Source organism: Ictidomys tridecemlineatus, chromosome 10, assembly GCF_052094955.1.
Source record: "Ictidomys tridecemlineatus isolate mIctTri1 chromosome 10, mIctTri1.hap1, whole genome shotgun sequence".
Lineage (NCBI taxonomy): Eukaryota > Metazoa > Chordata > Mammalia > Rodentia > Sciuridae > Ictidomys > Ictidomys tridecemlineatus.
Window position 1 is genome coordinate 116,062,814 of NC_135486.1, and position 20,988 is coordinate 116,083,801.

At 47.4% G+C, this 20,988-nt stretch overlaps 1 protein-coding gene and 2 long non-coding RNA genes across 3 annotated transcripts in view; 2 read left to right on the forward strand and 1 right to left on the reverse strand.

Moving 5' to 3' along the window:
* The window catches only part of LOC120887539 (uncharacterized), a 73,555-nt gene that overhangs the window by 13,661 nt on the left and 38,906 nt on the right, over positions 1-20,988 (reverse strand). The window contains exons 2-6 of the long non-coding RNA XR_013426866.1: positions 11,709-11,841; positions 6,837-6,906; positions 4,320-4,390; positions 4,002-4,088; positions 802-905 (exon numbers count right to left, since the gene is read on the reverse strand). This is a non-coding gene — a long non-coding RNA (uncharacterized LOC120887539). The remainder of the gene's footprint in view (positions 1-801; positions 906-4,001; positions 4,089-4,319; positions 4,391-6,836; positions 6,907-11,708; positions 11,842-20,988) is intronic.
* On the forward strand, positions 11,730-16,227 carry Trim56 (tripartite motif containing 56). The gene is made up of 3 exons (XM_005328482.5): positions 11,730-11,867; positions 13,725-13,824; positions 13,939-16,227. The coding sequence occupies exon 3, from the start codon at positions 13,940-13,942 to the stop codon at positions 16,205-16,207; it is 2,268 nt and encodes a 755-aa protein (XP_005328539.1). The 5' UTR covers positions 11,730-11,867; positions 13,725-13,824; position 13,939; the 3' UTR covers positions 16,208-16,227.
* Positions 16,235-20,927, forward strand: LOC144367460 (uncharacterized). Its single transcript, XR_013426867.1, has 2 exons — positions 16,235-20,021; positions 20,147-20,927. It is a non-coding gene; the product is annotated as an uncharacterized LOC144367460 (long non-coding RNA).

The following is a 20,988-nucleotide window of genomic DNA, read 5'->3' on the forward strand; positions in this document are numbered from 1 at the left end:
ATGATTCTTTTTAAACGATACTTGCCTGGGGTGCAAATATTGCTAAGTGTCCTATTACACCTATGTGTGCAAGGAGACCCTAGGGCAACCAGGAGGAGAAGGGGGAGAAGAAAGCAAAAGAGGAGAACCAAATGGAAATTCTATAATTGGAGAATGTAGTAACTGAATTGAAGAATTCATTGGAAGAGCTCAACAGCAAATTTAAGGTGGCAAAAGAATCAGTGAACTCAGACAGGTTAATAAAAATTATACAATCCAAAAAACCTCGAGGAAAATGATGGAAGAAAATGAACAGAGTGTCATAGACCTGTGGGTCAATGTTCAGTACAAAGTATGTATAAAGGAGAATCCAGAGAATGAAGGAGTGGGGTGGGGAAGAGATGGGGCAGAAGAAATATCCTTCAAAAATAAAAATGACTTTGCTCACTCATGTATGTATCGTTGTGGGGAGGAGTGATTCTGGAGCCTTTTTTGTGACAGCAGCTAATGAGACTGTAGCGCTTGCTATGATGAAAAATGCAAGGAAGGAGTCCTGATGAAGAATAATTATGTGAATTAGACGGTGGTGGGGCAGGATGGCTCTACAGTGCAATTTAAGATGAAGAGGCCTTTGAATTCATAGAAACAGAGGGTGGAATGGTGATTATCAATGTTAAGTCACTTGATTTAGTCATTCCATAATGTACACACATATCCAACCATCATGCTGTGTCCCATAAATATATGCAATCATTATTTGTCATTTAAAAATCTATAAAGCATAAAGGTAAAAAAAAAAAAAAAAGATTAAGAAGCAAATACCATGTAGCAAACTAGTGAAAGCCTGTTTTGGAAAGACAAGATTTGTCCACGAGGAAGGTCAGGTTCTGCTCTTGCTGGGCGGTCCATCGATGACACAGACACACCTGTACAGGTGGAAGCAAAGGGCAAAGATGCAGCTGACGTGTTCCTGTGGCCGACAGGAAGTGCCTACTAAACAGAGAAACTGCTGTTTTATCCCAGGACTTCATTTGCACAGACCAAGAATGACATTCTCAAGGAGAAAACTGTAATCTGGTTCCACTTCCGCCTTCCCATTCCTTTACTGTAGCTGAACACACCGGTATCTACACCCGAGTTCCTTGCTTTTTGTTTTTTAATGGTCAATGATATATTTTCCCCAACATCAAATGGAGGTAGGCGCTGGGGATGTGGCTCAAATGGTAGCGCCCTTGCCTAGCATACGTGAGGCACTGGGTTCGATTCCCAGCACCACATAAAAACAAAATATAGTGTGTCTACCTAAAAAACTAAAAAATATTTTTTTTAAAATGGAGATAGGGTAGGGAAAAGTATTATTTTTACTAAAAAACAAAACAAAGACCTCTTTTTCCATTGGGAACATTCCTATTGAACTCTTATTTCAATAGTCCAATAAGTTATTTATGTTAGCTGTTAACAAAAAAGAACAATAAGAAGACTCCTATATACCATGTCTACATAATTTCCATTTTTTTCATTGTTTGTGGTGAAGTCAAGGACAATTTCTGTAATTTGTTCTTTGTACGTAGCTGTTGCACGTAGAGCCATCTTGTCTTTAGTGATAAATCGCTTTAAAAAAAAGAAGAAATGTATCCTAGGTAATGTTCTCTTCCTGTCAGGCATCCTGTGTAAGTAAATTTCTCATTTAAATTTTTTAACTAAAGGCAAAAATAAGGACATTCCAAGAAAAATACAAACCAAGGGAACTTGTGGCTGGAAAACCCATCCAACAAGAAGTGCCACAGGAAGTCCTCAGATTGCAAACAAAGGGTACCAGATGGCAGCTCCAAGACTCAGGAAGCAATGAGCAGCAGGAGGAACGGTAAACATGTGGCAAGAGACAAAAGATGGACCTAGATGTTGTCTTCCCTTCATTTGCTTTTTAAAATGGAATTATTTAAGTAATTATTATAATACTGCATCATCATTGGTATTACATGTATTAAGTATATATTCCCGTTTGCAAACGTAAAGCAAAATAACAAAGGGAGAAAATAATGCTATGTGGGTATATTGAATGTAAGTCAGTATTTACCTGAAATCTGTGTTGATAAATTAAAGATACATGCTATAAAATTTAGGGAAACCTGAGAAATCATTTTTAAAATATATCAATGGTGGAATTAGATTAATACACCGGGCTGAGGTTGTTGCTCAGTGGTAGAGCACTTGCCTGGCATGTGTGAGGCACTGGGTTCAATTCTCAGCACCACATATAAATAAATTAATAAAATAAAGGTCTAAGAACAACAAAATACTTTAAAAATAAATAAATCAAAGAATACACTAATAGCATTTTGAAAACCAAGTAGGGCAATTTTTTTTAAAGTAACAGAAATATATGAGACAGAAATCAAATATCAAAATGATAGACATTGGTTGGGGGTGTAGTTCAGTGGTAGAGATTGTACGTTTAGCATTTGAAAAGTCCTGGGTTCAATCCCCAGCATCAAAATATAACAAACAAAAGCAGTTCAATCATGTCAATAATTACATTAAATTTAAGTGGATTCAACACTCAAAAGCCAGAGATTATCTAACTGGATACAAAACCTAATATCCAACTATATCTGTCTATAAGAAGCACATTTTAGAGTCAAAGACACAAATAGGTTAATAGTAAAATTGTGGAAAAATATATACCATGCAAACAGTAATAAGAAAACTGGAGCCAGCTGTAGTGGCTCATGCCTGAAATCCAGCATTTGGGAGGCTGAGACAGGAGGATTGCAAGTTTGAGGCCAGACTTGGTAATTTAGCAAGGTCCTAAGCAAGACCTTGTCTCAAAATAAAAAGTAAAAAGGACTGATGACGTGACTCAATGGTAGAAGGCCCTGGGGTTCAAGTTCAATCCCTAGTATGGATACACACACACACACACACACACACACACACATATATACACACACACATATATATACACACACACATATATATACACACACACATATATATGACAATATTTAAGATATTATTAGAGACAAAGTGGGACATTTCTTAATGAAAAAGGAAGATATAAACATTATAAATGTGTAAGCATCTAACAACAGAGCCCCCAAATCCATGAAGTAAAAATAGGCAAAAATGAAATAACAGATGAACAGTTCAACCATTCATTATTACAGAAACATCAGTACTAAATAGAACAGTTGGATAATCAATTAGAATATAGAATACTGGAACCACCGTACCCACTTGACCTAGCAGACATACAACACTGCTTAAAAACAGCAGGAGAAAACAGGCACAGCAACTCATGCCTGCAAACCCAGCAGCTCAGGAGGGGAGACAGGAGGATCGTGAGTTCAAGGGTAGCCTCAGCAATGGTGAGGCACTAAGCAACTCAGTGAGACCCTGTCTCTAAATAAAATACAAAATAGGGCTGGGGGTGTGGCTCAGGGGTGGAGGGCCCCTGAGTTCAATCGTTGGTACAAACAACAACAATAACAACAACAACGACGACGAAAATGAAAACCAGCAAGCTACATTTTTTAAGCACACACAGAATATTGTCCAGGAGAGAGCATATGGTAGGACATAATGTGAAGCTCAATAAATTTAAAATGTTTGAAATCATGCAAACGACTACAAAATTAAATTAGTAATCCACAACAGAAAGAATATTTCCCAAATATTGGAAACTAAACAACACAGTTCTAAATAATTCATGAGTTAAAGAAGAAATCACAAAAGAAATTAGAAAATATCTCGACTTTAATGAAAATAAAAATACAAATATCAAGATTGATGGGCTGAGTGTGGTGGTGCAGGCCTGTCATCCCAGAGGCTTGGGAAGCTGAGGCAGGAGGATCAAGAGTTCAAAGCCAGCCTCAGCAACTTAGTGAAGCCCTAAGCAATTTAATGAGACCCTGTCTCATATATATATATATATATATATATATATATATATATATATATATATATATATATAGAGAGAGAGAGAGAGAGAGAGAGAGAGAGAGAGAGAGACAGGCATGAACCTGTTGTAAGCATGAGCCACTGTGCCTGTTTTCTCCTGTCTTTATTCATAGGTGACATGACCTTGTGTGCAGAAAATCCTAAGGAACCTACAAAAAATAACATATAAATAAAATAAAAACTACTAGAACAAATAAGTGTTTTTAGCAAGGTCATTGGCTACTAGATCAATACATAGAACTTTGTTGTATTTTCATATATTTGCAAGTAACAATCACAAAATGAGATTGAAATAATTTCATTCACAATAAAGTAAAAATAAAAACAATACAAAACAAATTTGGGGCTGGGGATGTGGCTAAAAGCGGTAGCGCGCTCACCTGGCATTTGTGCGGCCTGGGTTCGATCCTCAGCACCACATACAAACAAAGATGGTTGTGTCCGCCGAAAACTAAAAAAATAAATAAATAAATAAACAAATACATATTAAAATTCTCAAAAAAAAAAATTAGCCAAGGAAGTGCTAAAACTGGCACACTGAAAACTATAAAACATTGCTGATTTGAAGACTCAAAGCAATGAAACGCTATGCTGTGTTCATGAATTAGAAGGCTCAATAGTATTAAGATAGGCAATTCTTTTCAAATTGATCTGTAGATTCAATTAAATTCCCGTCAAAATTCCAGTCAAGTCGTAGCGTGCTCGGTTGGCATGCGTGCGGCCCGGGTTCAATCCTCAGCACCACATACAAAGATGTTGTGTCTGCCAAAAACTAAAAAATAAATAAATATTTAAAAAAAAAAAAAATTCCAGGAAGCTTTTGTAAGTAATTAACAAGGTGATCCTAAAACATATGGAAATGCAAAGGACCTAGAATAGCCAAAGTCGTTTAGATATGGAAGAACAAGCTTTGAGGGCTCGCTCCATCTAATTTCAAAGTTTACCAAGAGGCCACAGTAACCACAACAGTGTGGTATTGGCATAGGAAGAGCCACATAGACTGATAGAGTAGAATAAGACTTTCAGAAATAAACAAAGAAAGCCTGTTTTGGAAAGACTAATGGTCAGTTAATTTTTGACCAAGGTACTAAGAAAATCCAAAGTTGGAAGAATGGTTTTTTCCGATATGTAGCACTTGAATATTCATGTCCAATCAATAAAGCCAAAGCCCCAGTCACAAAGTATATGCAAACCAACTCAAAGTGGACTAGAGCCCATGTGTAAGTGCTAAAACTATGAATCTTCTAACAGAAACACAGGAGAACATTATTGTGACCTTGAGTCATGCAAAGATTTGTTAGACATGACACCAAAAAATGAACTATAAAATTAAAAAATTGATAAAATGGACAGCATAAAATTTAAAACTCCATCCTACAAAGAGCATTGCTTTTTTTTTAGAGAGAGAGAGAATTTATTTTTTAGTTCTCAGCGGACACAACATCTTTGTTGGTATGTGGTGCTGAGGATCGAACCCAGGCCGCACGCATGCTAGGCGAGCGCGCTACTGCTTGAGCCACATCCCAAGCCCCAAAGAGCATTGTTAACAGGATGGAAATATAAGTTATAGGCTGGGAGAAAATACTTGAAAACCACCAACAAATTACTTGTATCCAAAATATGTGATTTTTTTTTCAAAATCAACATTAACTTTTTTTTTTTTTTAAATATTTACTTTTTAGTTTTAGGTGGACACAATATCTTTATTTTTTATGTGGTGCTGAGAATCGAACCCAGTGCCTCACACATGCTAGGTGAATGCGCTACCACCTGAGCCACATCCCCAGCCCTCAACATTAACTTTTAAAATCCAGTTGAATATTGGCAGAAAGAATAGCAGACACTTCACCAAAGAAGATATATGGCTGGGGAAGAGGGTAATATATAGATTTAAAAAAATTAAATAAATTAAAAATACTGACAATACTAAATTCTGGCAATGATGTGGAGATTCCAGATAGTATACATTAGTGAGGGAATGGAAGAGAAGTTAGCAATTTCTGGGGTTGGGGATGTGGCTCGCCTAACATGTGCAAGGCCCTGGGTTCGATCCTCAGCACCACATATAAATAAAGGTATTGTGTGCAACTACAACTAAAAAAGAATTATTAAAAAAAGAAGTTAGCAATTTCTTATAAAACTAAAACACACAACTCAATAATCATGCTCTTGTATATTTATCCCAGGGAAATAAAAGCTTAGGCTCACACAAAAACCTGTGTATGAATATTCGTAGTAGCTGTATTTGTAATAATCAAAAGCTGGAATCAATCTGAGCATCTTCCTACAGGTCAGTGGATAAACAAACTGTAGTACATCCAAATAATGGAATACCACTCTGCAAGTAAAAAGAAGGAACCCCTAACGTACATACAAAAACTTGGATGGATGCTACACTGAGCGACAAAAGTCAGTCTCCAAAGGTTTCATATTTATAATTCCATTTATAAAAATTATTTTAAAGGTCTTTAATGTCGTCTTTTATACCTCTACTTTATTTACTTATTTGTTTTTATGTGGTGCCAAGGATCGAACCCAATGCCTCACACATTTTAGGCAAGTGCTCTACCAATGAGCACCCGGGTCCCACTTATAGTAAATTCTTTTTTTGTGGAGGGTGGTTTACCGGGGATTAAACTCAGGGACACCCGACCACTGAGCCACATCCCCAGCCCTATTTTATATTTTATTTAGAGACAGGGTCTCCCTGAGTTGCTTAGTGCCTCCCAGTTGCTGAGGCTGGCTCTGAACTCAGGATTCTCCCGTCTCAGCCTCCTGAGCCACTGGGATTACAGGCATGCGACATCATGCCCAGCCATTTATATAAATTCTTGAAATGACAAAACTAAAGAAATGGAGAGGGGCTGGGGATGTGGCTCAAGCGGTAGCGCACTCACCTGGCATGCAAGTGGCCTGGGTTCGATCCTCAGCACCACATACAAACAAAGATGTTGTGTCCGCTGAAAACTAAAAAATAAAACATTAAAAAACTCTCTCTCTCTTTAAAAAAAAAAAAAAGAAAAGAAAGAAAGAAATGGAAAACTGTCAGGGCCTAGGGATGGGGGAAGGGGAGGTGTTATAAGGTATTGTTTAGGGAATCATGACAAGAAAAATATCTGCTTATGTTTAAGACAGAGACAATTTTTTTTTTTTCTGAATACTTTCCACCAAAGATTGGTTGATTCCATGGACTCAACACCTGAGAATGTGGAATCCCGGGACACAGAGGATGGTGAGCTTGGCTTCCGGTTACCTTAAGGCATTATAGCTTTCTTAACTGGGAACTTTAACGTTTGTTCTGGAAGCCCTCTCCTGTCTCCTACCACCTCCCGCACCCATCCAATCCATCAGACCTGTGGTCCCTCTGCTGAAAAACATCCTCTGGGTCACCCCCAGGAACCCCAGAATCCAGCAACAACCTCTCCCCACCCCCACTTCCCAGCAGCACCACCCTCCCCTCCTCCCCTGGGCTTCTAGTGCTATCTCTGTGTATCCATGGTAACGCTTATCACCAGGCTGTAGGTGAGGACTTAGAATTCCGGTCTCCAGGGGAAACTGTCTCCCTGGGGCCTGACACACACTGTAGGTGCTTTAAGCAATGGTTGGTGGGTGGCAGGGGGTGGGGGGCCATCCTGATGTTGCCCCTTCCACAAAGCCTTCCGGAATCCCATACCTGGCCCTACCTAGGAGAGGTCACTCCCTCTTCCGAGTTCCCCTAGCATTCGTATGACTTTGGGGAACTTCCTTAGGTCTCCTCATCTGTTACGTGAGGCAATTATCATCCCAGATCTCACCAGGTCGTAGGGAGGATTCAGTTGGGCTGTGTTTACCACACCCCACACCAAAGCATCGTGATGACTATTTCAGAACAGGGAAGACAGTTGTCTTTCCACCTCATTTTGCAGCGTGTCCTTCACAGGACCTATGAGATTGCCACCCCTGACAGCTAGGGAATAGGTCTTACCTTCATATATTCCACAGGACCTGCCCCACACTCTCGGACCACAGGCAGCCTGCAACAAATCCTTCCTGAGTGTGCACAGACTAGCCCACAGGGAGGCCAGTGGCGTGTGCAAGTAGGTGTGTGCCTAGAATTAAGGACACACAAGCACCAACACAGATGTTCCTCCATTTACGATGGGGAATTATAATCCAGATAAGTCCATCATGAGTTTGTTTTGCTCGAATTCGGGACCCCAAAAGATCACCAGAGACCAAGATCGATGTAAACAGCAAAGAGGTGTTTATCGCGAGCTAGCTCGGTCCTCAGCGCACACACAGCAACTGGTGACGCTGAGAGGCCCCGATCCCAGGGTTTGCAGCAGTTTTATACATTCTTTGGAGAAGGCAGAGATCCCCACATATGTCATAGCATCTCTTAGCAAATCATCACACACCGCCGGAAAATCAAACAACAACTCTAAAACATGATTAGCACATTCACTGGCGGGAACAGGTTGGGTAGGGGTGATTGGTTAGTACAAGAGGGGTATTCATTTGAACTGATTGGTTTAAGCCAAGAGGGGTGTTCGTGCTGAACTACATGGTTTCCCAACACATTATCAATCACCATAAACTACTGGGAGGAAAAAAAAATAAAAATTAAAAAAAAATAAACTACTGGAAGGGTCATCTGGCATCCCAGGTGTTTCCCTGTCTCATGCTGATTGGTGGCTGCTGAGGGATGCTATGGGTCCCCAACTAGCCTGACTGAGTCAGGGACACCCAGCGCAGCAGATCTCATTCGTAGATAAACAACTTAGCAGGGTGGGAATGTGCCTAGGAGTGCTCTGTGGGTCTTTCTAAGGACAAAGGTCATGTCCTTTCCTTGGACAGGCTTTGCTCTGAGGTAGAGGCTGGTTTTTCAAGTTGAAACTGTTATAAGTAAAAAATGCACTGCACACACCCAACCCACCAAAGGTTCTAGCCTAGCACACTAGGGAATGCTGGTTATTTGTCCCTGTGGTCCCAGCATCTCAAGAGAATATCACACCACCAGCTGCTAGCCTGGGGCAAGATGGTAGGTGCCAGAAAGGGCATGGATCACATTTCTGCCCATCATCAAGGGTCATGGCCAACACCCCCACTTCCAGAAGACAGCTTAAAAAGAGAAAAACATAACAAATGTATTTGACCGTAGTCTTACATGGCACTTCAGACGGAAGACCCAAAGCCCCAGGGTACACTGCCCATCTTTCCACTCAGGTTCAATGAAGCATGGACAACCGTGTAGGACATCATGGAGCAAAAACATAGGATCTAATGCAAAAAGATGGCCTGGGGGAAGCCTAGCAGGGCCTGGCTGCTCAGATTCTCCTTGGCCTCTGGGCAGCATTCTTTAGTTCTAGGTATGGAGCAGGGCCCCTCCAGAATGAGGATCTTATGATTTGGGGTCAGACAAGGCATGGCAGAGAATTTCTTTATGGCCAGATCCAAGATAAAAATGAGGGGGGAAGATTACATAAAGTAGGCTTTATGGCTTAAGTTGGAGAAAAGGAATTCTAATTTCTGTGCCCTCCTTGGGGAAGAGGAATTTCCAGTTTCCGTAGCTTGCCTGGGGGAAAGGAGAACAGGACACAGAGGGCGGGGAGGATCCGCGTTTCTGCTGACGTCACTTCTCAGCCCTTTGCTTTAGGATACTGTTTTCTGATCCTCAACAAGATCATGATTCAGAATACAAAGTTTGGCTTCTCTGGAAGGTGTGTTGCTGACCCGCCTTTATCAAGCAGGGAAGTGGAACCGTCTTAAGTTGGGGGCCACCTGTGTTCTTCAGACCTCATCCTGGTCGACTGTCTAGTCTGTGGCATCCAACGTGCAGGCTACCTCCTCCTTCCTGCTTTCCCACATGGCTGCTGTGAGCCTCACTCCTGGGTTTCTACTTCCCGCTCTGGCTACTATATCTCAGAGCCCCCACCCTACCCCACTATTCACCTCCCTCCATCTTCTGTTATGGATAGAGTGCATTCTCATCAGTCCAGTTTCTTACTTAAATTCTGTCATTGGGGCACAGGGAGGGTGCTAACACAGACGAATCCATGAGGACGCAGCTGTCAACTGACAATTATAGAGTCACGCATAGTGGGTCTGTGAGTGAGTGTTTGATGCCCTCCTTCCAACCTCTTTGTGCTGCAAATTTTTCTTAAGATGTTGGGGAAACTATCCTTCAATGAATCTTTTGGCTTTTTCTATACAACATGGACTCCTTCCCAGTGAACTGGAGGCCTCTTGATCCGACTGCTTCCTCCCTCTATTCCGCCATCCGCCATGGCTCACATATCCCCTTCCCACAAACCATCCTAAATGACCTGGAGCCTCTCAGGAGAGTGGGATATTTCATTCACCATAGCTTCCAATTCCCAGAATGCTCATTGATGGACTCCCTGAACCCCAAACCTGTGTGTCCTCCATAAATGCACCTCTGCTGATGCCTCCTCCAGGAAGCTTTGGCTGACCCCTAGGTCCTCCTCTGGTCTGCGCTGCTCTCCTGTCCCTGGGCAAAGGTCTATGTGGTCAAGGGTCTGGGCGGGGGAGGCTGGGGCGTCCACAACATTGTGGATCTGGCCCCGGGGAACTGGCTTCCAGCTGCCCCGGTCTCTGCATCACCGATGATCTCTCATTTATTTCCACAAATAAACCTTCTGACCCTGTGCACCAGCACTCCGGAGAGCAGGTCCCCAGGCAATGCCTTGTTTACGACACACACGCTCAGCTGGCTGCGCGAGGCTGGGACTGACAGGCGGACCGAGCCCGGGGCCTGCAGCCGGAGGGGCGGCCCTGCTGGGCCGGGGGCCTGGAGAGTGAGGTCCGGGCCGGGGAGGGGAGGAGGGCGGGGCCTGCGCCCGTGCAAGCCGGTGTCCCGGGCCGGGGACGGAAGTTGCACCACAAGTCCAATTAGTTTCAGTTTTGTTTCTCTTTCAGGCCCCAGAAACAGCGCTGTGCGGGCCTCGGCCCCCTGCCATTCCTGGAGCCTGAGGTCCCCTCTGGCTGGGTAAGGAGGGGTGCAGGGGCTGAGCCAGCAGGGTGGGGGGCAGCGGTGGGGGACAGAGGGAGGAAGAGAGAGAAGGCTCCAGAGGAAGAGGAAGGGAGGGGAGAGAGGGAAAGAGGGACCCGGAAGGCCGCAGGAGGGGGTAGCTGGGAGGCAGCACTTCCCCACACCTCCTCTCCATGGCCAGAGGGCTCAGGATCCCCCAAGAAAGACCCCCTCCCACTCTCGGAGCTCCCTTCCCACCCACCAGTAGGCAAAGGGGAAAGGCCACCAAGTCCCAGCATGAAGGGCCTCTCTGTCACTGTGCTGGGAGCTCACAGTCCCACCCTTCAGAGGTTTCTAGAATGCAAGACTGACAGGAGAATTTGAAGTAAACATGTTTTGATGAAGAAGGGTGCATAAGTTAGAAATATGTGTGAGTTAGATAAGGACATAAGGTAAACATGTTTTGATGTATTTTAGCACAAACAAGTGTGGTAGTTTAAGCATGTTGTGATGCAGTGTAAACATAATCTGTGAGGATAGGATAAGAGATAGAAGCCACGACGTAAACTTGTTTTGGTTTGAAGTGTTGTAAACAACTATAGTATTTAAGGGCCAGGAAGGCTGAACTCTTTGGTCAGTTCAGATCCACGATGCCAGTGGGTCAACATCGAGCGAACTGAGCCCCGCCAGCCTCTGTTCCTGTGCCTCGTGTGATGTGATGAAACCTGGTGTGAATAAACTGAGCATTTGAATAGGCATATCATGTGCAGGACACGGATCGTTGGCTGGGAGCGGTTACCTGGAGCAGAGGCGATCCTGACTCCAGGACCACCTGGGGGCGATCACGGGACCTCGATGCAGTCCTGCTCGTGTCAGTTGGCGTAGTCGGCAGGATCATCATCATCACCATCACCATCATCATCACCAAAGATCTGGAGAGCGCACAAGGAACCTGGGGGTAAGTGCTTTCCCCAAAACGCATGTTCGCAATCCTACCTCCGTTTGTGGACCGAAGTTCCCAGTACCCGGGAACCCAGCGGAGTGAGGAGGGGAGCGCACCCGCTTAATCCTTCATGGTGACGGCGGCCCCCAGTGAATGAGCTGGTGTAAAGAAAGGATAGGAGCTTGGGCTCAAGTAAAGTGGGAAGAGAATTTAAGTAGGCTCCTGGGCAATATAGAAACATATAGCTGGATCCAGTGGAATTGGTCTTTATATAAGATTAGGATATATCTGAGTATAGTAAAATGTGCCTACGTGAGGCAATAGCAAAATTAAAAAGGTGCACCATAAGAAAGAAAAGTTTAGAGAACAGTGAGCTAAAGCCTCAGTCGCCATGGCGGCCACTAGAAAAGGTAGTTCAGGCAAAGATGCCTGAGTTCCAAAAAGGAACCACCGTGGAAATAGCGTTAAGCAATTCACAAACAGTAAAGCCTATAATAGAAAGGGCCGATAAACATGAAATCCCGGGAATATTATGTAAGATCATTAACGATGTAGATGAAGACAGACTTAGAGGAAAACGCCTAGTCCAGGAAGCTCTTAAGAAATGTAAAAACCCATTCCTACAAGATATACTAGATAATGAGCCATGTTATAAGTCAGAACCGGTCTCAATTATTAAAATATCTACGCCCGGAAGGGGACGCCCAGACGGGTTGGAGCAGACGATAGAAACGAGGGATATGACCCGACCAGAAATGTTGCAGTTGAGACAAGATTTCTCGCAGAAAGGGTCAACCGATGGAGAATTTTTGTATAATGTATGGTCAAAGGGAGGAGAGAGTCTTAGACTCTCTGGACGAGAGATGCAAATAGTAAGCATTCAGATAGACCATCCTGGAGTAATGGAGGCACTACAGAGAATGATCAAGGAAGAGCCATTAGAGGTAAAAACGTTGTTTAATTGGATAGCTAGTGCCTGGAAAGAAGGGATTCCCCAGTTAGATCTGGGAGCTTTCGAAGGCAAGGTCCAGTGGAGAACTCCAACAGAAGGAATAAGGATGGTGAAGAAGTTAGGAGTCTTCTGCAAAATATATGATGAAAATCAAGGACCACCTGGGGACGATCACGGGACCTCGCTGCAGTCCTGTTCGTGTCAGTGGGGGACAGAGGGAGGGAGAGAGAGAGAAGGCTCCAGAGGAAGAGGAAGGCAGGGGAGAGAGGGAAAGAGGGACCCGGAAGGCCGCAGGAGGGGGTAGCTGGGAGGCAGCACTGTCCCCACACCTCCTCTCCATGGCCAGAGGGCTCAGGATCACCAAGAAAGACCCCCTCCCACTCTCTGAGCTCCCTTCCCACCCACCAGTAGGCAAAGGGGAAAGGCCACCAAGTCCCAGCATGAAGGGCCTCTCTGTCACTGTGCTGGGAGCTCACAGTCCCACCCTTCAGAGGTTTCTAGAACGCAGGACCCTAGGAGAGGAGGTCAGGACGGGGGAGATCCCGCGGTCCAGCAGGCGGAGATCTGTCCCAGAATGGATTTCAGGAAAAAGGGCAGGAAGTGGGACCCCTTTCCCTGGGGGATGGTCCTGGGGGCAGTTGGGGCCCTTGACCCACTGCAAGTCCCTACCCCAGCTGCCAGCACCCAGGTGCCTGTGCTCACCCAACTCTCCTGTGTCCTCACTGCCTGCCCCTCCTGCCCAGCACCCAGTCCAGGCAGACCCCCGACTGAGTCACCGGGGAGGGCTTGGACCACACCTGCCCCAGGCCTGGCGCCTGGAACACGGATGATTCGATTTTTGCTCTGGGAGGCCGAGAGGCCTCTCCTGGCTTGTCACCACCCCCAGCACTGACTTGTTTACATTTGCTGAATGTATCTAGGGAGGAAGAGGAGGAGGAAAGGGAAGAGGAAGAGGGAGGCTCCCAAGCTCCACCACTGGCCAAGGCCCCAGGAAACCAGAAGGAAATTCCTGACCATCAGGTGAGACCCCAGGCCAGGGAATTTTTGTGGTGCTGGAGGGTGGGAAGAAAGGGGGACTGGGCTGGAGGCCCTGTGGAGAGGCCACTCCATCCCTGCCCCTGCCCCTGTCTGCAGCATGTTTTCCCAGGGCTCCTCGCCCTCCCTCCTGGAGGCCCTGAGCAGCGACTTCCTGGCCTGCAAAATCTGCCTGGAGCAGCTGCACACACCCAAGACGCTGCCCTGCCTGCACACCTACTGCCAGGACTGTCTGGCCCAGCTGGCCGACGGCGGCCACGTCCGCTGCCCCGAGTGCCGCGAGACAGTGCCCGTGCCACCCGCCGGGGTGGCCGCCTTCAAGACCAACTTCTTCGTCAATGGGCTCCTGGACCTGGTGAAGGCCCGGGCCTGCGGAGACCTGCGTGCAGGGAAGCCGGCCTGTGCCCTGTGTCCCCTGGTAGGGGGCACCAGTGCCGGGGGACCGGCCACAGCCCGATGCCTGGATTGTGCCGACGACTTGTGTCAGGCCTGTGCCGACGGGCACCGCTGCACCCGCCAGACCCACAGCCATCGCGTGGTGGACCTGGTGGGCTACAGGGCCGGGTGGTACGACGAGGAGGCCCGGGAGCGCCAAGCAGCCCAGTGTCCCCAGCACCCAGGGGAGGCCCTGCGCTTCCTGTGCCAGCCCTGCTCCCAGCTGCTGTGCCGAGAGTGCCGCCTGGACCCCCACCTGGACCACCCTTGCCTGCCCCTGGCTGAGGCAGTGCGGGCCCGGAGGCCGGGCCTCGAGGAGCTTCTGGCCGGCGTGGACAGCAGCCTGGTTGAGCTGGAAGCCACTCGGGTGGCCGAAAAGGAAGCGCTGACCCGGCTGCGGGAGCAGGCTGCCAGGGTGGGGACTCAGGTGGAGGAGGCAGCCGAGGGCGTCCTCAGGGCCCTCCTGGCCCAGAAGCAGGAGGTGCTGGGGCAGCTTCGGGCCCACGTGGAGGCTGCCGAAGAGGCTGCCCGGGAGAGGCTGGCCAAACTAGAAGGCCGGGAGCAGGTGGCCAGGGCGGCAGCTGCCTTTGCTCGGCGGGTTCTCAGCCTGGGTCGGGAGGCTGAGATCCTTTCCCTGGAGGGAGCCATTGCCCAGAGGCTCCGGCAGCTGCAGAGCAGCCCCTGGAGCCCGGGGCCAGTGCCCTGCCTGCTGCCCCAGCTGGAACTCTACCCTGGGCTGCTGGACAAAAACTGCCACCTGCTCCAGCTCTCTTTTGAGGAGGAGCAGCCCCCGCAGGAGGATGGGAGAGGTGCAGCAGGACCCCAGGGAGAGGAAGAAACCCAGAGCCAGAGGGAGCATGGAGCCAAGGCCGAGCAGCAGGGTGGAGGCCAGCCCCAGGGTAAGGATGGAGCTCCGGCCTCCAAAGAGGACAAAGCCAAGACACCCCAAGAAGATGGAGCCCAAGCCCCCAAAGGAGACGGTATCCAGCCAGGCCAAGTAGAGGGAGGAGTCCAGGTCGAGAGGGGCTGCAGGTCCAACAAGAAGAGGAAGTTCAAAGGCAGGGGCAAGTCCATGTCCCGGGAGCCCAGCCCCGCCCTGGGGCCAAACCTGGAAGGCTCCGGCCTCCTCCCCAGACCCATCTTTTTCTGCAGCTTCCCCACCCGCATGCCTGGGGACAGGCGGTCTCCCCGCATCACTGGGCTCTGTCCCTTTGGTCCCCGGGAAATCCTGGTGGCAGATGAGCAGAACAGGGCTCTGAAACGCTTCTCGCTCAACGGCGACTACAAGGGCACCGTGCCGGTCCCTGAGGGCTGCTCCCCGTGCAGTGTGGCCGCTCTGCAGAGCACAGTGGCCTTCTCGGCTGGCGCGCGCCTCTATCTCATCAGCCCTGATGGTGAGGTGCAGTGGCGCCGGGCCCTGAGCCTCACCCAGGCCAGCCATGCCGTGGCCGCGCTGCCCAGTGGGGACCGGGTGGCAGTCAGTGTGGCAGGCCACGTGGAGGTGTATAACATGGAAGGCAGCCTGGCCACCCGGTTCATCCCCGGGGGCAAGGCCAGCCGGGGCCAGCGGGCACTGGTGTTCCTGACCACCAGCCCTCAGGGCCATTTTGTGGGGTCGGATTGGCAGCAGAACAGCGTGGTGGTCTGCGACGGGCTGGGCCAGGTGATTGGGGAATACAAGGGGCCGGGCTTGCACGGCTGCCAGCCGGGCTCCCTGTCCGTGGATAAGAAGGGCTACATCTTTCTGACCCTTCGAGAAGTCAACAAGGTGGTGATCCTGGATCCCAAGGGGTCACTTCTTGGTGACTTCCTGACAGCCTACCACGGTCTGGAAAAGCCCCGGGTGACCACCATGGTGGATGGCAGGTACCTGGTGGTGTCCCTCAGTAATGGGACCATCCATGTCTTTCGGGTTCGTTCTCCTGACAATTAAAGGGGCTGAGATGGGGGTGGGGGGCCGTGGGCGGGGGGTGGGGGGTAGAGCCACGTGGGGTATGGTGGCCAAGGACATTTCCCCAGAGGGCAGTGGTTGGCAGCTTTTCAGCACGAATGCCAAACTGCCAACCCCTCTTCTGATGTGCAGGGACCAAGGGTAGTGGTGCGTGCATAGCTCTCAGAAGTACTGGGGCGGGGAAGGTTCTAGAAGCCAATAGAACCTCTTCCTTTCATGGGTGACTGCTGCTGCTGTGTGGCTGCTTCCGTGTGGTTGAGGTTTCTGAGATTTGTATAGAGGTGTCCTGATTTGTATTCTTCAAAACCATTCCTGGCGGAGAGGCCGAGGGAGAGACCTGGGGAGGCGGAGGTCACCGTCTGAGTCGAGAAGGAGCCAGACTAGGCCAGACCTGGGCATTATGAAATAGAGTCACGAACGGGCTGCGGCCAGCGGGACACAGGAGGAGCTGGGGTCAGAAGAGGCCTGAGATCTTGAAGTAAATGACAGTGACCTGCTTTGCCAGACACAGACAGACATGGGAAGTGAAGGCTGTCTCGGAAGAGTACGGTATGGGCTTCCTGTGGGCCCAGATGCAGATATAAGCAGAGGCCATAGGTGTTAGTCTCAAAGCCTGTGGAGGAAATAGGCTCCCAGGAAAGCGTCCCTGGCAGAGTTGTTTGGAAAAAGTGTTTGGGTATCAGAGAAGGGGAGCCCTCCACGCCCCCCCCCCACCACCACCAGAGCCATTCTGAGGCAAGGCCTTGGTGGGGTTGTAAGATCTCCACAAGGCAACGTTTCTGTTAGGCTTTCTTTATATTTCCCCGGGGTCTGTTTTTTGGTTTCCCCTTCATTATTCATCAACATTCCCTTTAGGAGACGTCAGCCTTCGCTAGGCTGCACACACAGGTAAAGGAATTTGTCCTTTTCCATAGGCCAATATGGCGGCCAAGGGTGGTACTGGGGTGGGTGCCAGGCCAGCTTAGGAACCTGAGAATTCAGCAACGGGGATGGGAGGGAGGTGCAAAAACCCGAGGGAAGGATCCAGTCAGAGGTGAGCCGTGGCCACTGGTCCTTTTTATGTGTGGTGGCAGTGATGGAGCTGAGGTAGTTGAGTTGGCTGCGAATGTGTTTAGCCAGGGCTGTGGAGAGGTGGACGGAGAAGGGAATTGTCGTGTAGGGATCACAGACGGTGGAATGTGCATGAAAACTAGAGGGATTTGGAACAAATTCAGGTGGAAAGTGGGTTGTATTAGGGTCAGGGAAAAGAAAATCCTTTTCCAGAGAGAACAGTTCTTATTGAAACGATGGGGGGAATCATCAATGTCCAGGTGGACAATTTTGGTGATATAAAAATTAAAAATATGCTCACAGCAAAGAATAACAGAGATTCAAAGAAAACCAATAAGATAAGAAAACTATATAGGATTGATTTGATGAGAAGAAGCTCAGTATATGAAATGACTAAGAGAATGATTTGGACAAAGAACCAGATGGACCATGCACCCAGCAAGTAATAAAAACCACTTGTATTTGTCAATAACAAATTTCAAAAATACATTCTGGAGAAATAGGTAGACTCTTGGCACTATAAATATTACTTCCTGTAGAACAATTTGGCAATATTTGACCCAAGTGAAAAAAAAAAAGCAGAAATGATTGTAAGAATACTTTACTTCACTTTGGGGAATATATTCTGGAAAAAAAAATTGATAGAAAAAAATATTAGCGCCAAGACATTCGTGGCTGCCTTCAGTGTTAGAGTCATTAACTGGAAGCTTCTCGGCTGGAGGGTGACAGCTCAGGAGATTGTGGTCTGTTAGGGGAATGAGCTACTGCTTTCACGTATGGCAACTATGAAGACTATGTGGAACGAATAGTTATGTGATGCAATCATAAGCCAATTAAAAAAAGAGAGAGAGAGAGGAGAATTTGGAATTGGGATCACATAGTCATAGCATCAAGGTAAAGATATGTCTGAAAAATGACCGAGTGGAAATAGGGCCAACTTTGTAAATAGTCAGTGATCTGGGAGACCGAGTTCTCTTTGAGTTATTTGAGCTATCATCCGCATATACACATTTCTACTTCAGTTAACGTCATCCATGACATAACGTATGCTTGAACATTTACGTCGAGAAAATAACTACTGAATTCCAGAATGAATGTGTCAGTTAGAACAAATGAGATTATCCTTAAAGAAAGAGAGAAGCCAGGGAGAGGAATCCCAGCTGGCCTGTAGTGAGGAAGGTCCACCAGAGCTGGGCCTGTCTGGGCATGGGGATGGACTAAGGTACCACCCTGGGAAGGTTCGCAGAGTTCAGGCAATTCCCGCAGGTGATGGGATGATTGTGGAATGTCCAGAATGCAGAAGTCTTGTCGGGTTCCCCCACTTACTCAGACCATCTGGGAACCAAGGGACAGTTCTACAGACCCCACTATATGAGATGGGTCATATGAAGGCCGAGACGGTGTCTGTCCTGGTTGTGATCTCTGTAGCAATCACCCAGTGATTGCTCATCTGTGAAATGAATTAATATTTATAAAGGATTAAGACAGTGGTCTGACTCCAGAGATCTCCCACCTCAAAATGCTAAAGCTGTGCAAACACCGTCACTGGCTGGAAATCTCCAGTAGGGGGCACTGTGGACACAGTCCACCATTTGCTTTCCAAGACTGGATTCTGTGTCAAAAAACAGATAAGATTGGGAGATCTTGCTTCTATGTTTGTAGAATGGGGGTGCTAATCTCCTCTCCCCTGATTGGAACAGAAGCTCTCCAGAAATGCATAGAGACACTGGGCCTGACTGGTGAGATGGCAAATGTCCCCCAGAAAAGTCCCAGAAAAATTCAAGAGATCAAAGTGCCACACGGCTTCCCAGGGACATTGGAAGACGGAGGAAAATCCTGAATTTTCCTCATAAGAGGTAGGGTAGGAAGGCACAGAACCCTGGCAAAATGTGAAAGATGAATAGGATGGGCAGCATCAAGCTTAATTTGCAAGTCAAATCCTTGGCACCTTAGCTGTGACCTGGGAAGCCCAGTGAGAGGCATCATCCAGCACGTCCAGCACTGAGGTCCAGCACTGAGGGAAGCGTTCTTTGGTATCCACAAAAATCCCCACTCCGTCCCACATTGGACTGTGACAATTAGTTTCATCCGTTGTCCTTTTACCCATGTTTACCCATGAGGTCTGTCCAGGCTGTGTGTGGACTGAATGCCATTTGTGTCTGGAGGAGAAGACTAGAAACCTCTTTCACAATGTTTGTGCAGGAAAAAGGGGGAGAATGGGGCAGCAGAGATCTGGATCTAGTGAGTGCTGATTCTTTTGCTTGATAGGTGTGTCAACTTGCTCTGCTTCCCTAACCTCTCTGAACCTCAGTTTGTCCATGGGTAAAATGAGAATTGAATGCCCATCTCCAGGTTGCAGTGAGGATCAGAGTGAGACATGTAGGGAAGTATTTTGTACACCATGAAGCTCAGCTCCGTGATATTGGTTAGAAAGAAGTTCAGCGGACTTGTTCTCCATCGGTGTTAGTGTGAATGGGGATTTGACGTGCACATATTGACATAAAAGCTCGAGAATCTTTGGGTAGGGCTGCTACCTACAAACTGTCCTCTCCTTTGGAGAGGCTGTCTTGTTTTGCATTCCAGCTGTTCTGTGCAGAAACCACATGAAAGACACAGCAGTGACTGCAGAAGAAGGGACCAATGACCAGCTTGCTAAGATTCCATGCCATTCCCAAAAGCCAGCTGAGAATCAGACTATGCTAATTAAGGACTGATTACCTGGACGTTGAGAGAAAGAAGAAAAATGGCAAGAGTGATAATTTAGATAAAATTTTTGATAATTTAGAGAAAATATAATTTGGGAAGAAATAGCCTTCCTGTAACTGTAGTCTTACTATATCTATAAAGTGATGTCATTTTCTGAATCTACAGAGATAAAATTCCAAAGGAGAAGAAGACCAAGAGAGAAGTGAGAATCTTTCAGAGGAAATCCGTGATGTTGGGGACCTGAGATGGGCAGGGTTTGATCCACGGGTGGCAAGGTCAAGGTGTTTGACCAGCTCTTCTTGGCAGAAAAGCGGAGAACTTGAGCTGTTCTGTGAAATAAGTGGGTCCCGGGTGAGGGGTGCAGACTTCTGTATTGGGGAGCACACAGTCTTGCACCGGCAGAGAGAGCACCCAAGAAGTTGTTCATAGCAGGAGAGAAACCAAGTTCAGATGCAAGCTTGGGAAGATAGGTAATTTGATCCAAGGGAGCAGAACCAGCCCACCCAGCTGGCTCACAAACATAGTTTAATTACATGCGTCATGACGGGAAGAAAAATAGATCATCTGGGGATCACAGACTCCTAGGACTGGAAGGGTGAAGAAAGCACAGAGAGGTCGGGTAAGGCCTCACCTAAGGTGCTGGGTGAGGAATCTTGGGACCAGGAGGAGAAAGGCCTGTGTGGAAAGGCCATTTAGAAAGTGGGATTGGGGGGCTTGGGAGAGGCAGCCCGAGGTGTCTCCAGAGAAAGTGTAAGCTGGTTGATTTAGTGACCAAGAAAGGCTGAGTTGAGAACAAGGAAACAGGACCCTAGTCCCCTGCATAGTGTCAGCCCAGCCCATTTCTCTGGGTGGCCAGGGGGATCTAGTGTCTGTGCTGTGAATTCTTTTGGTGGTTTATTTTGTATCTTCCTCTGTTTGTTAATAAAGTTGTTTTGAAAAATTGGAAGCCTTTCTCGGATGGGTTTGTGGGTATGGGGAACCTTCAACACCTAGGCTCCCAAGGCAGA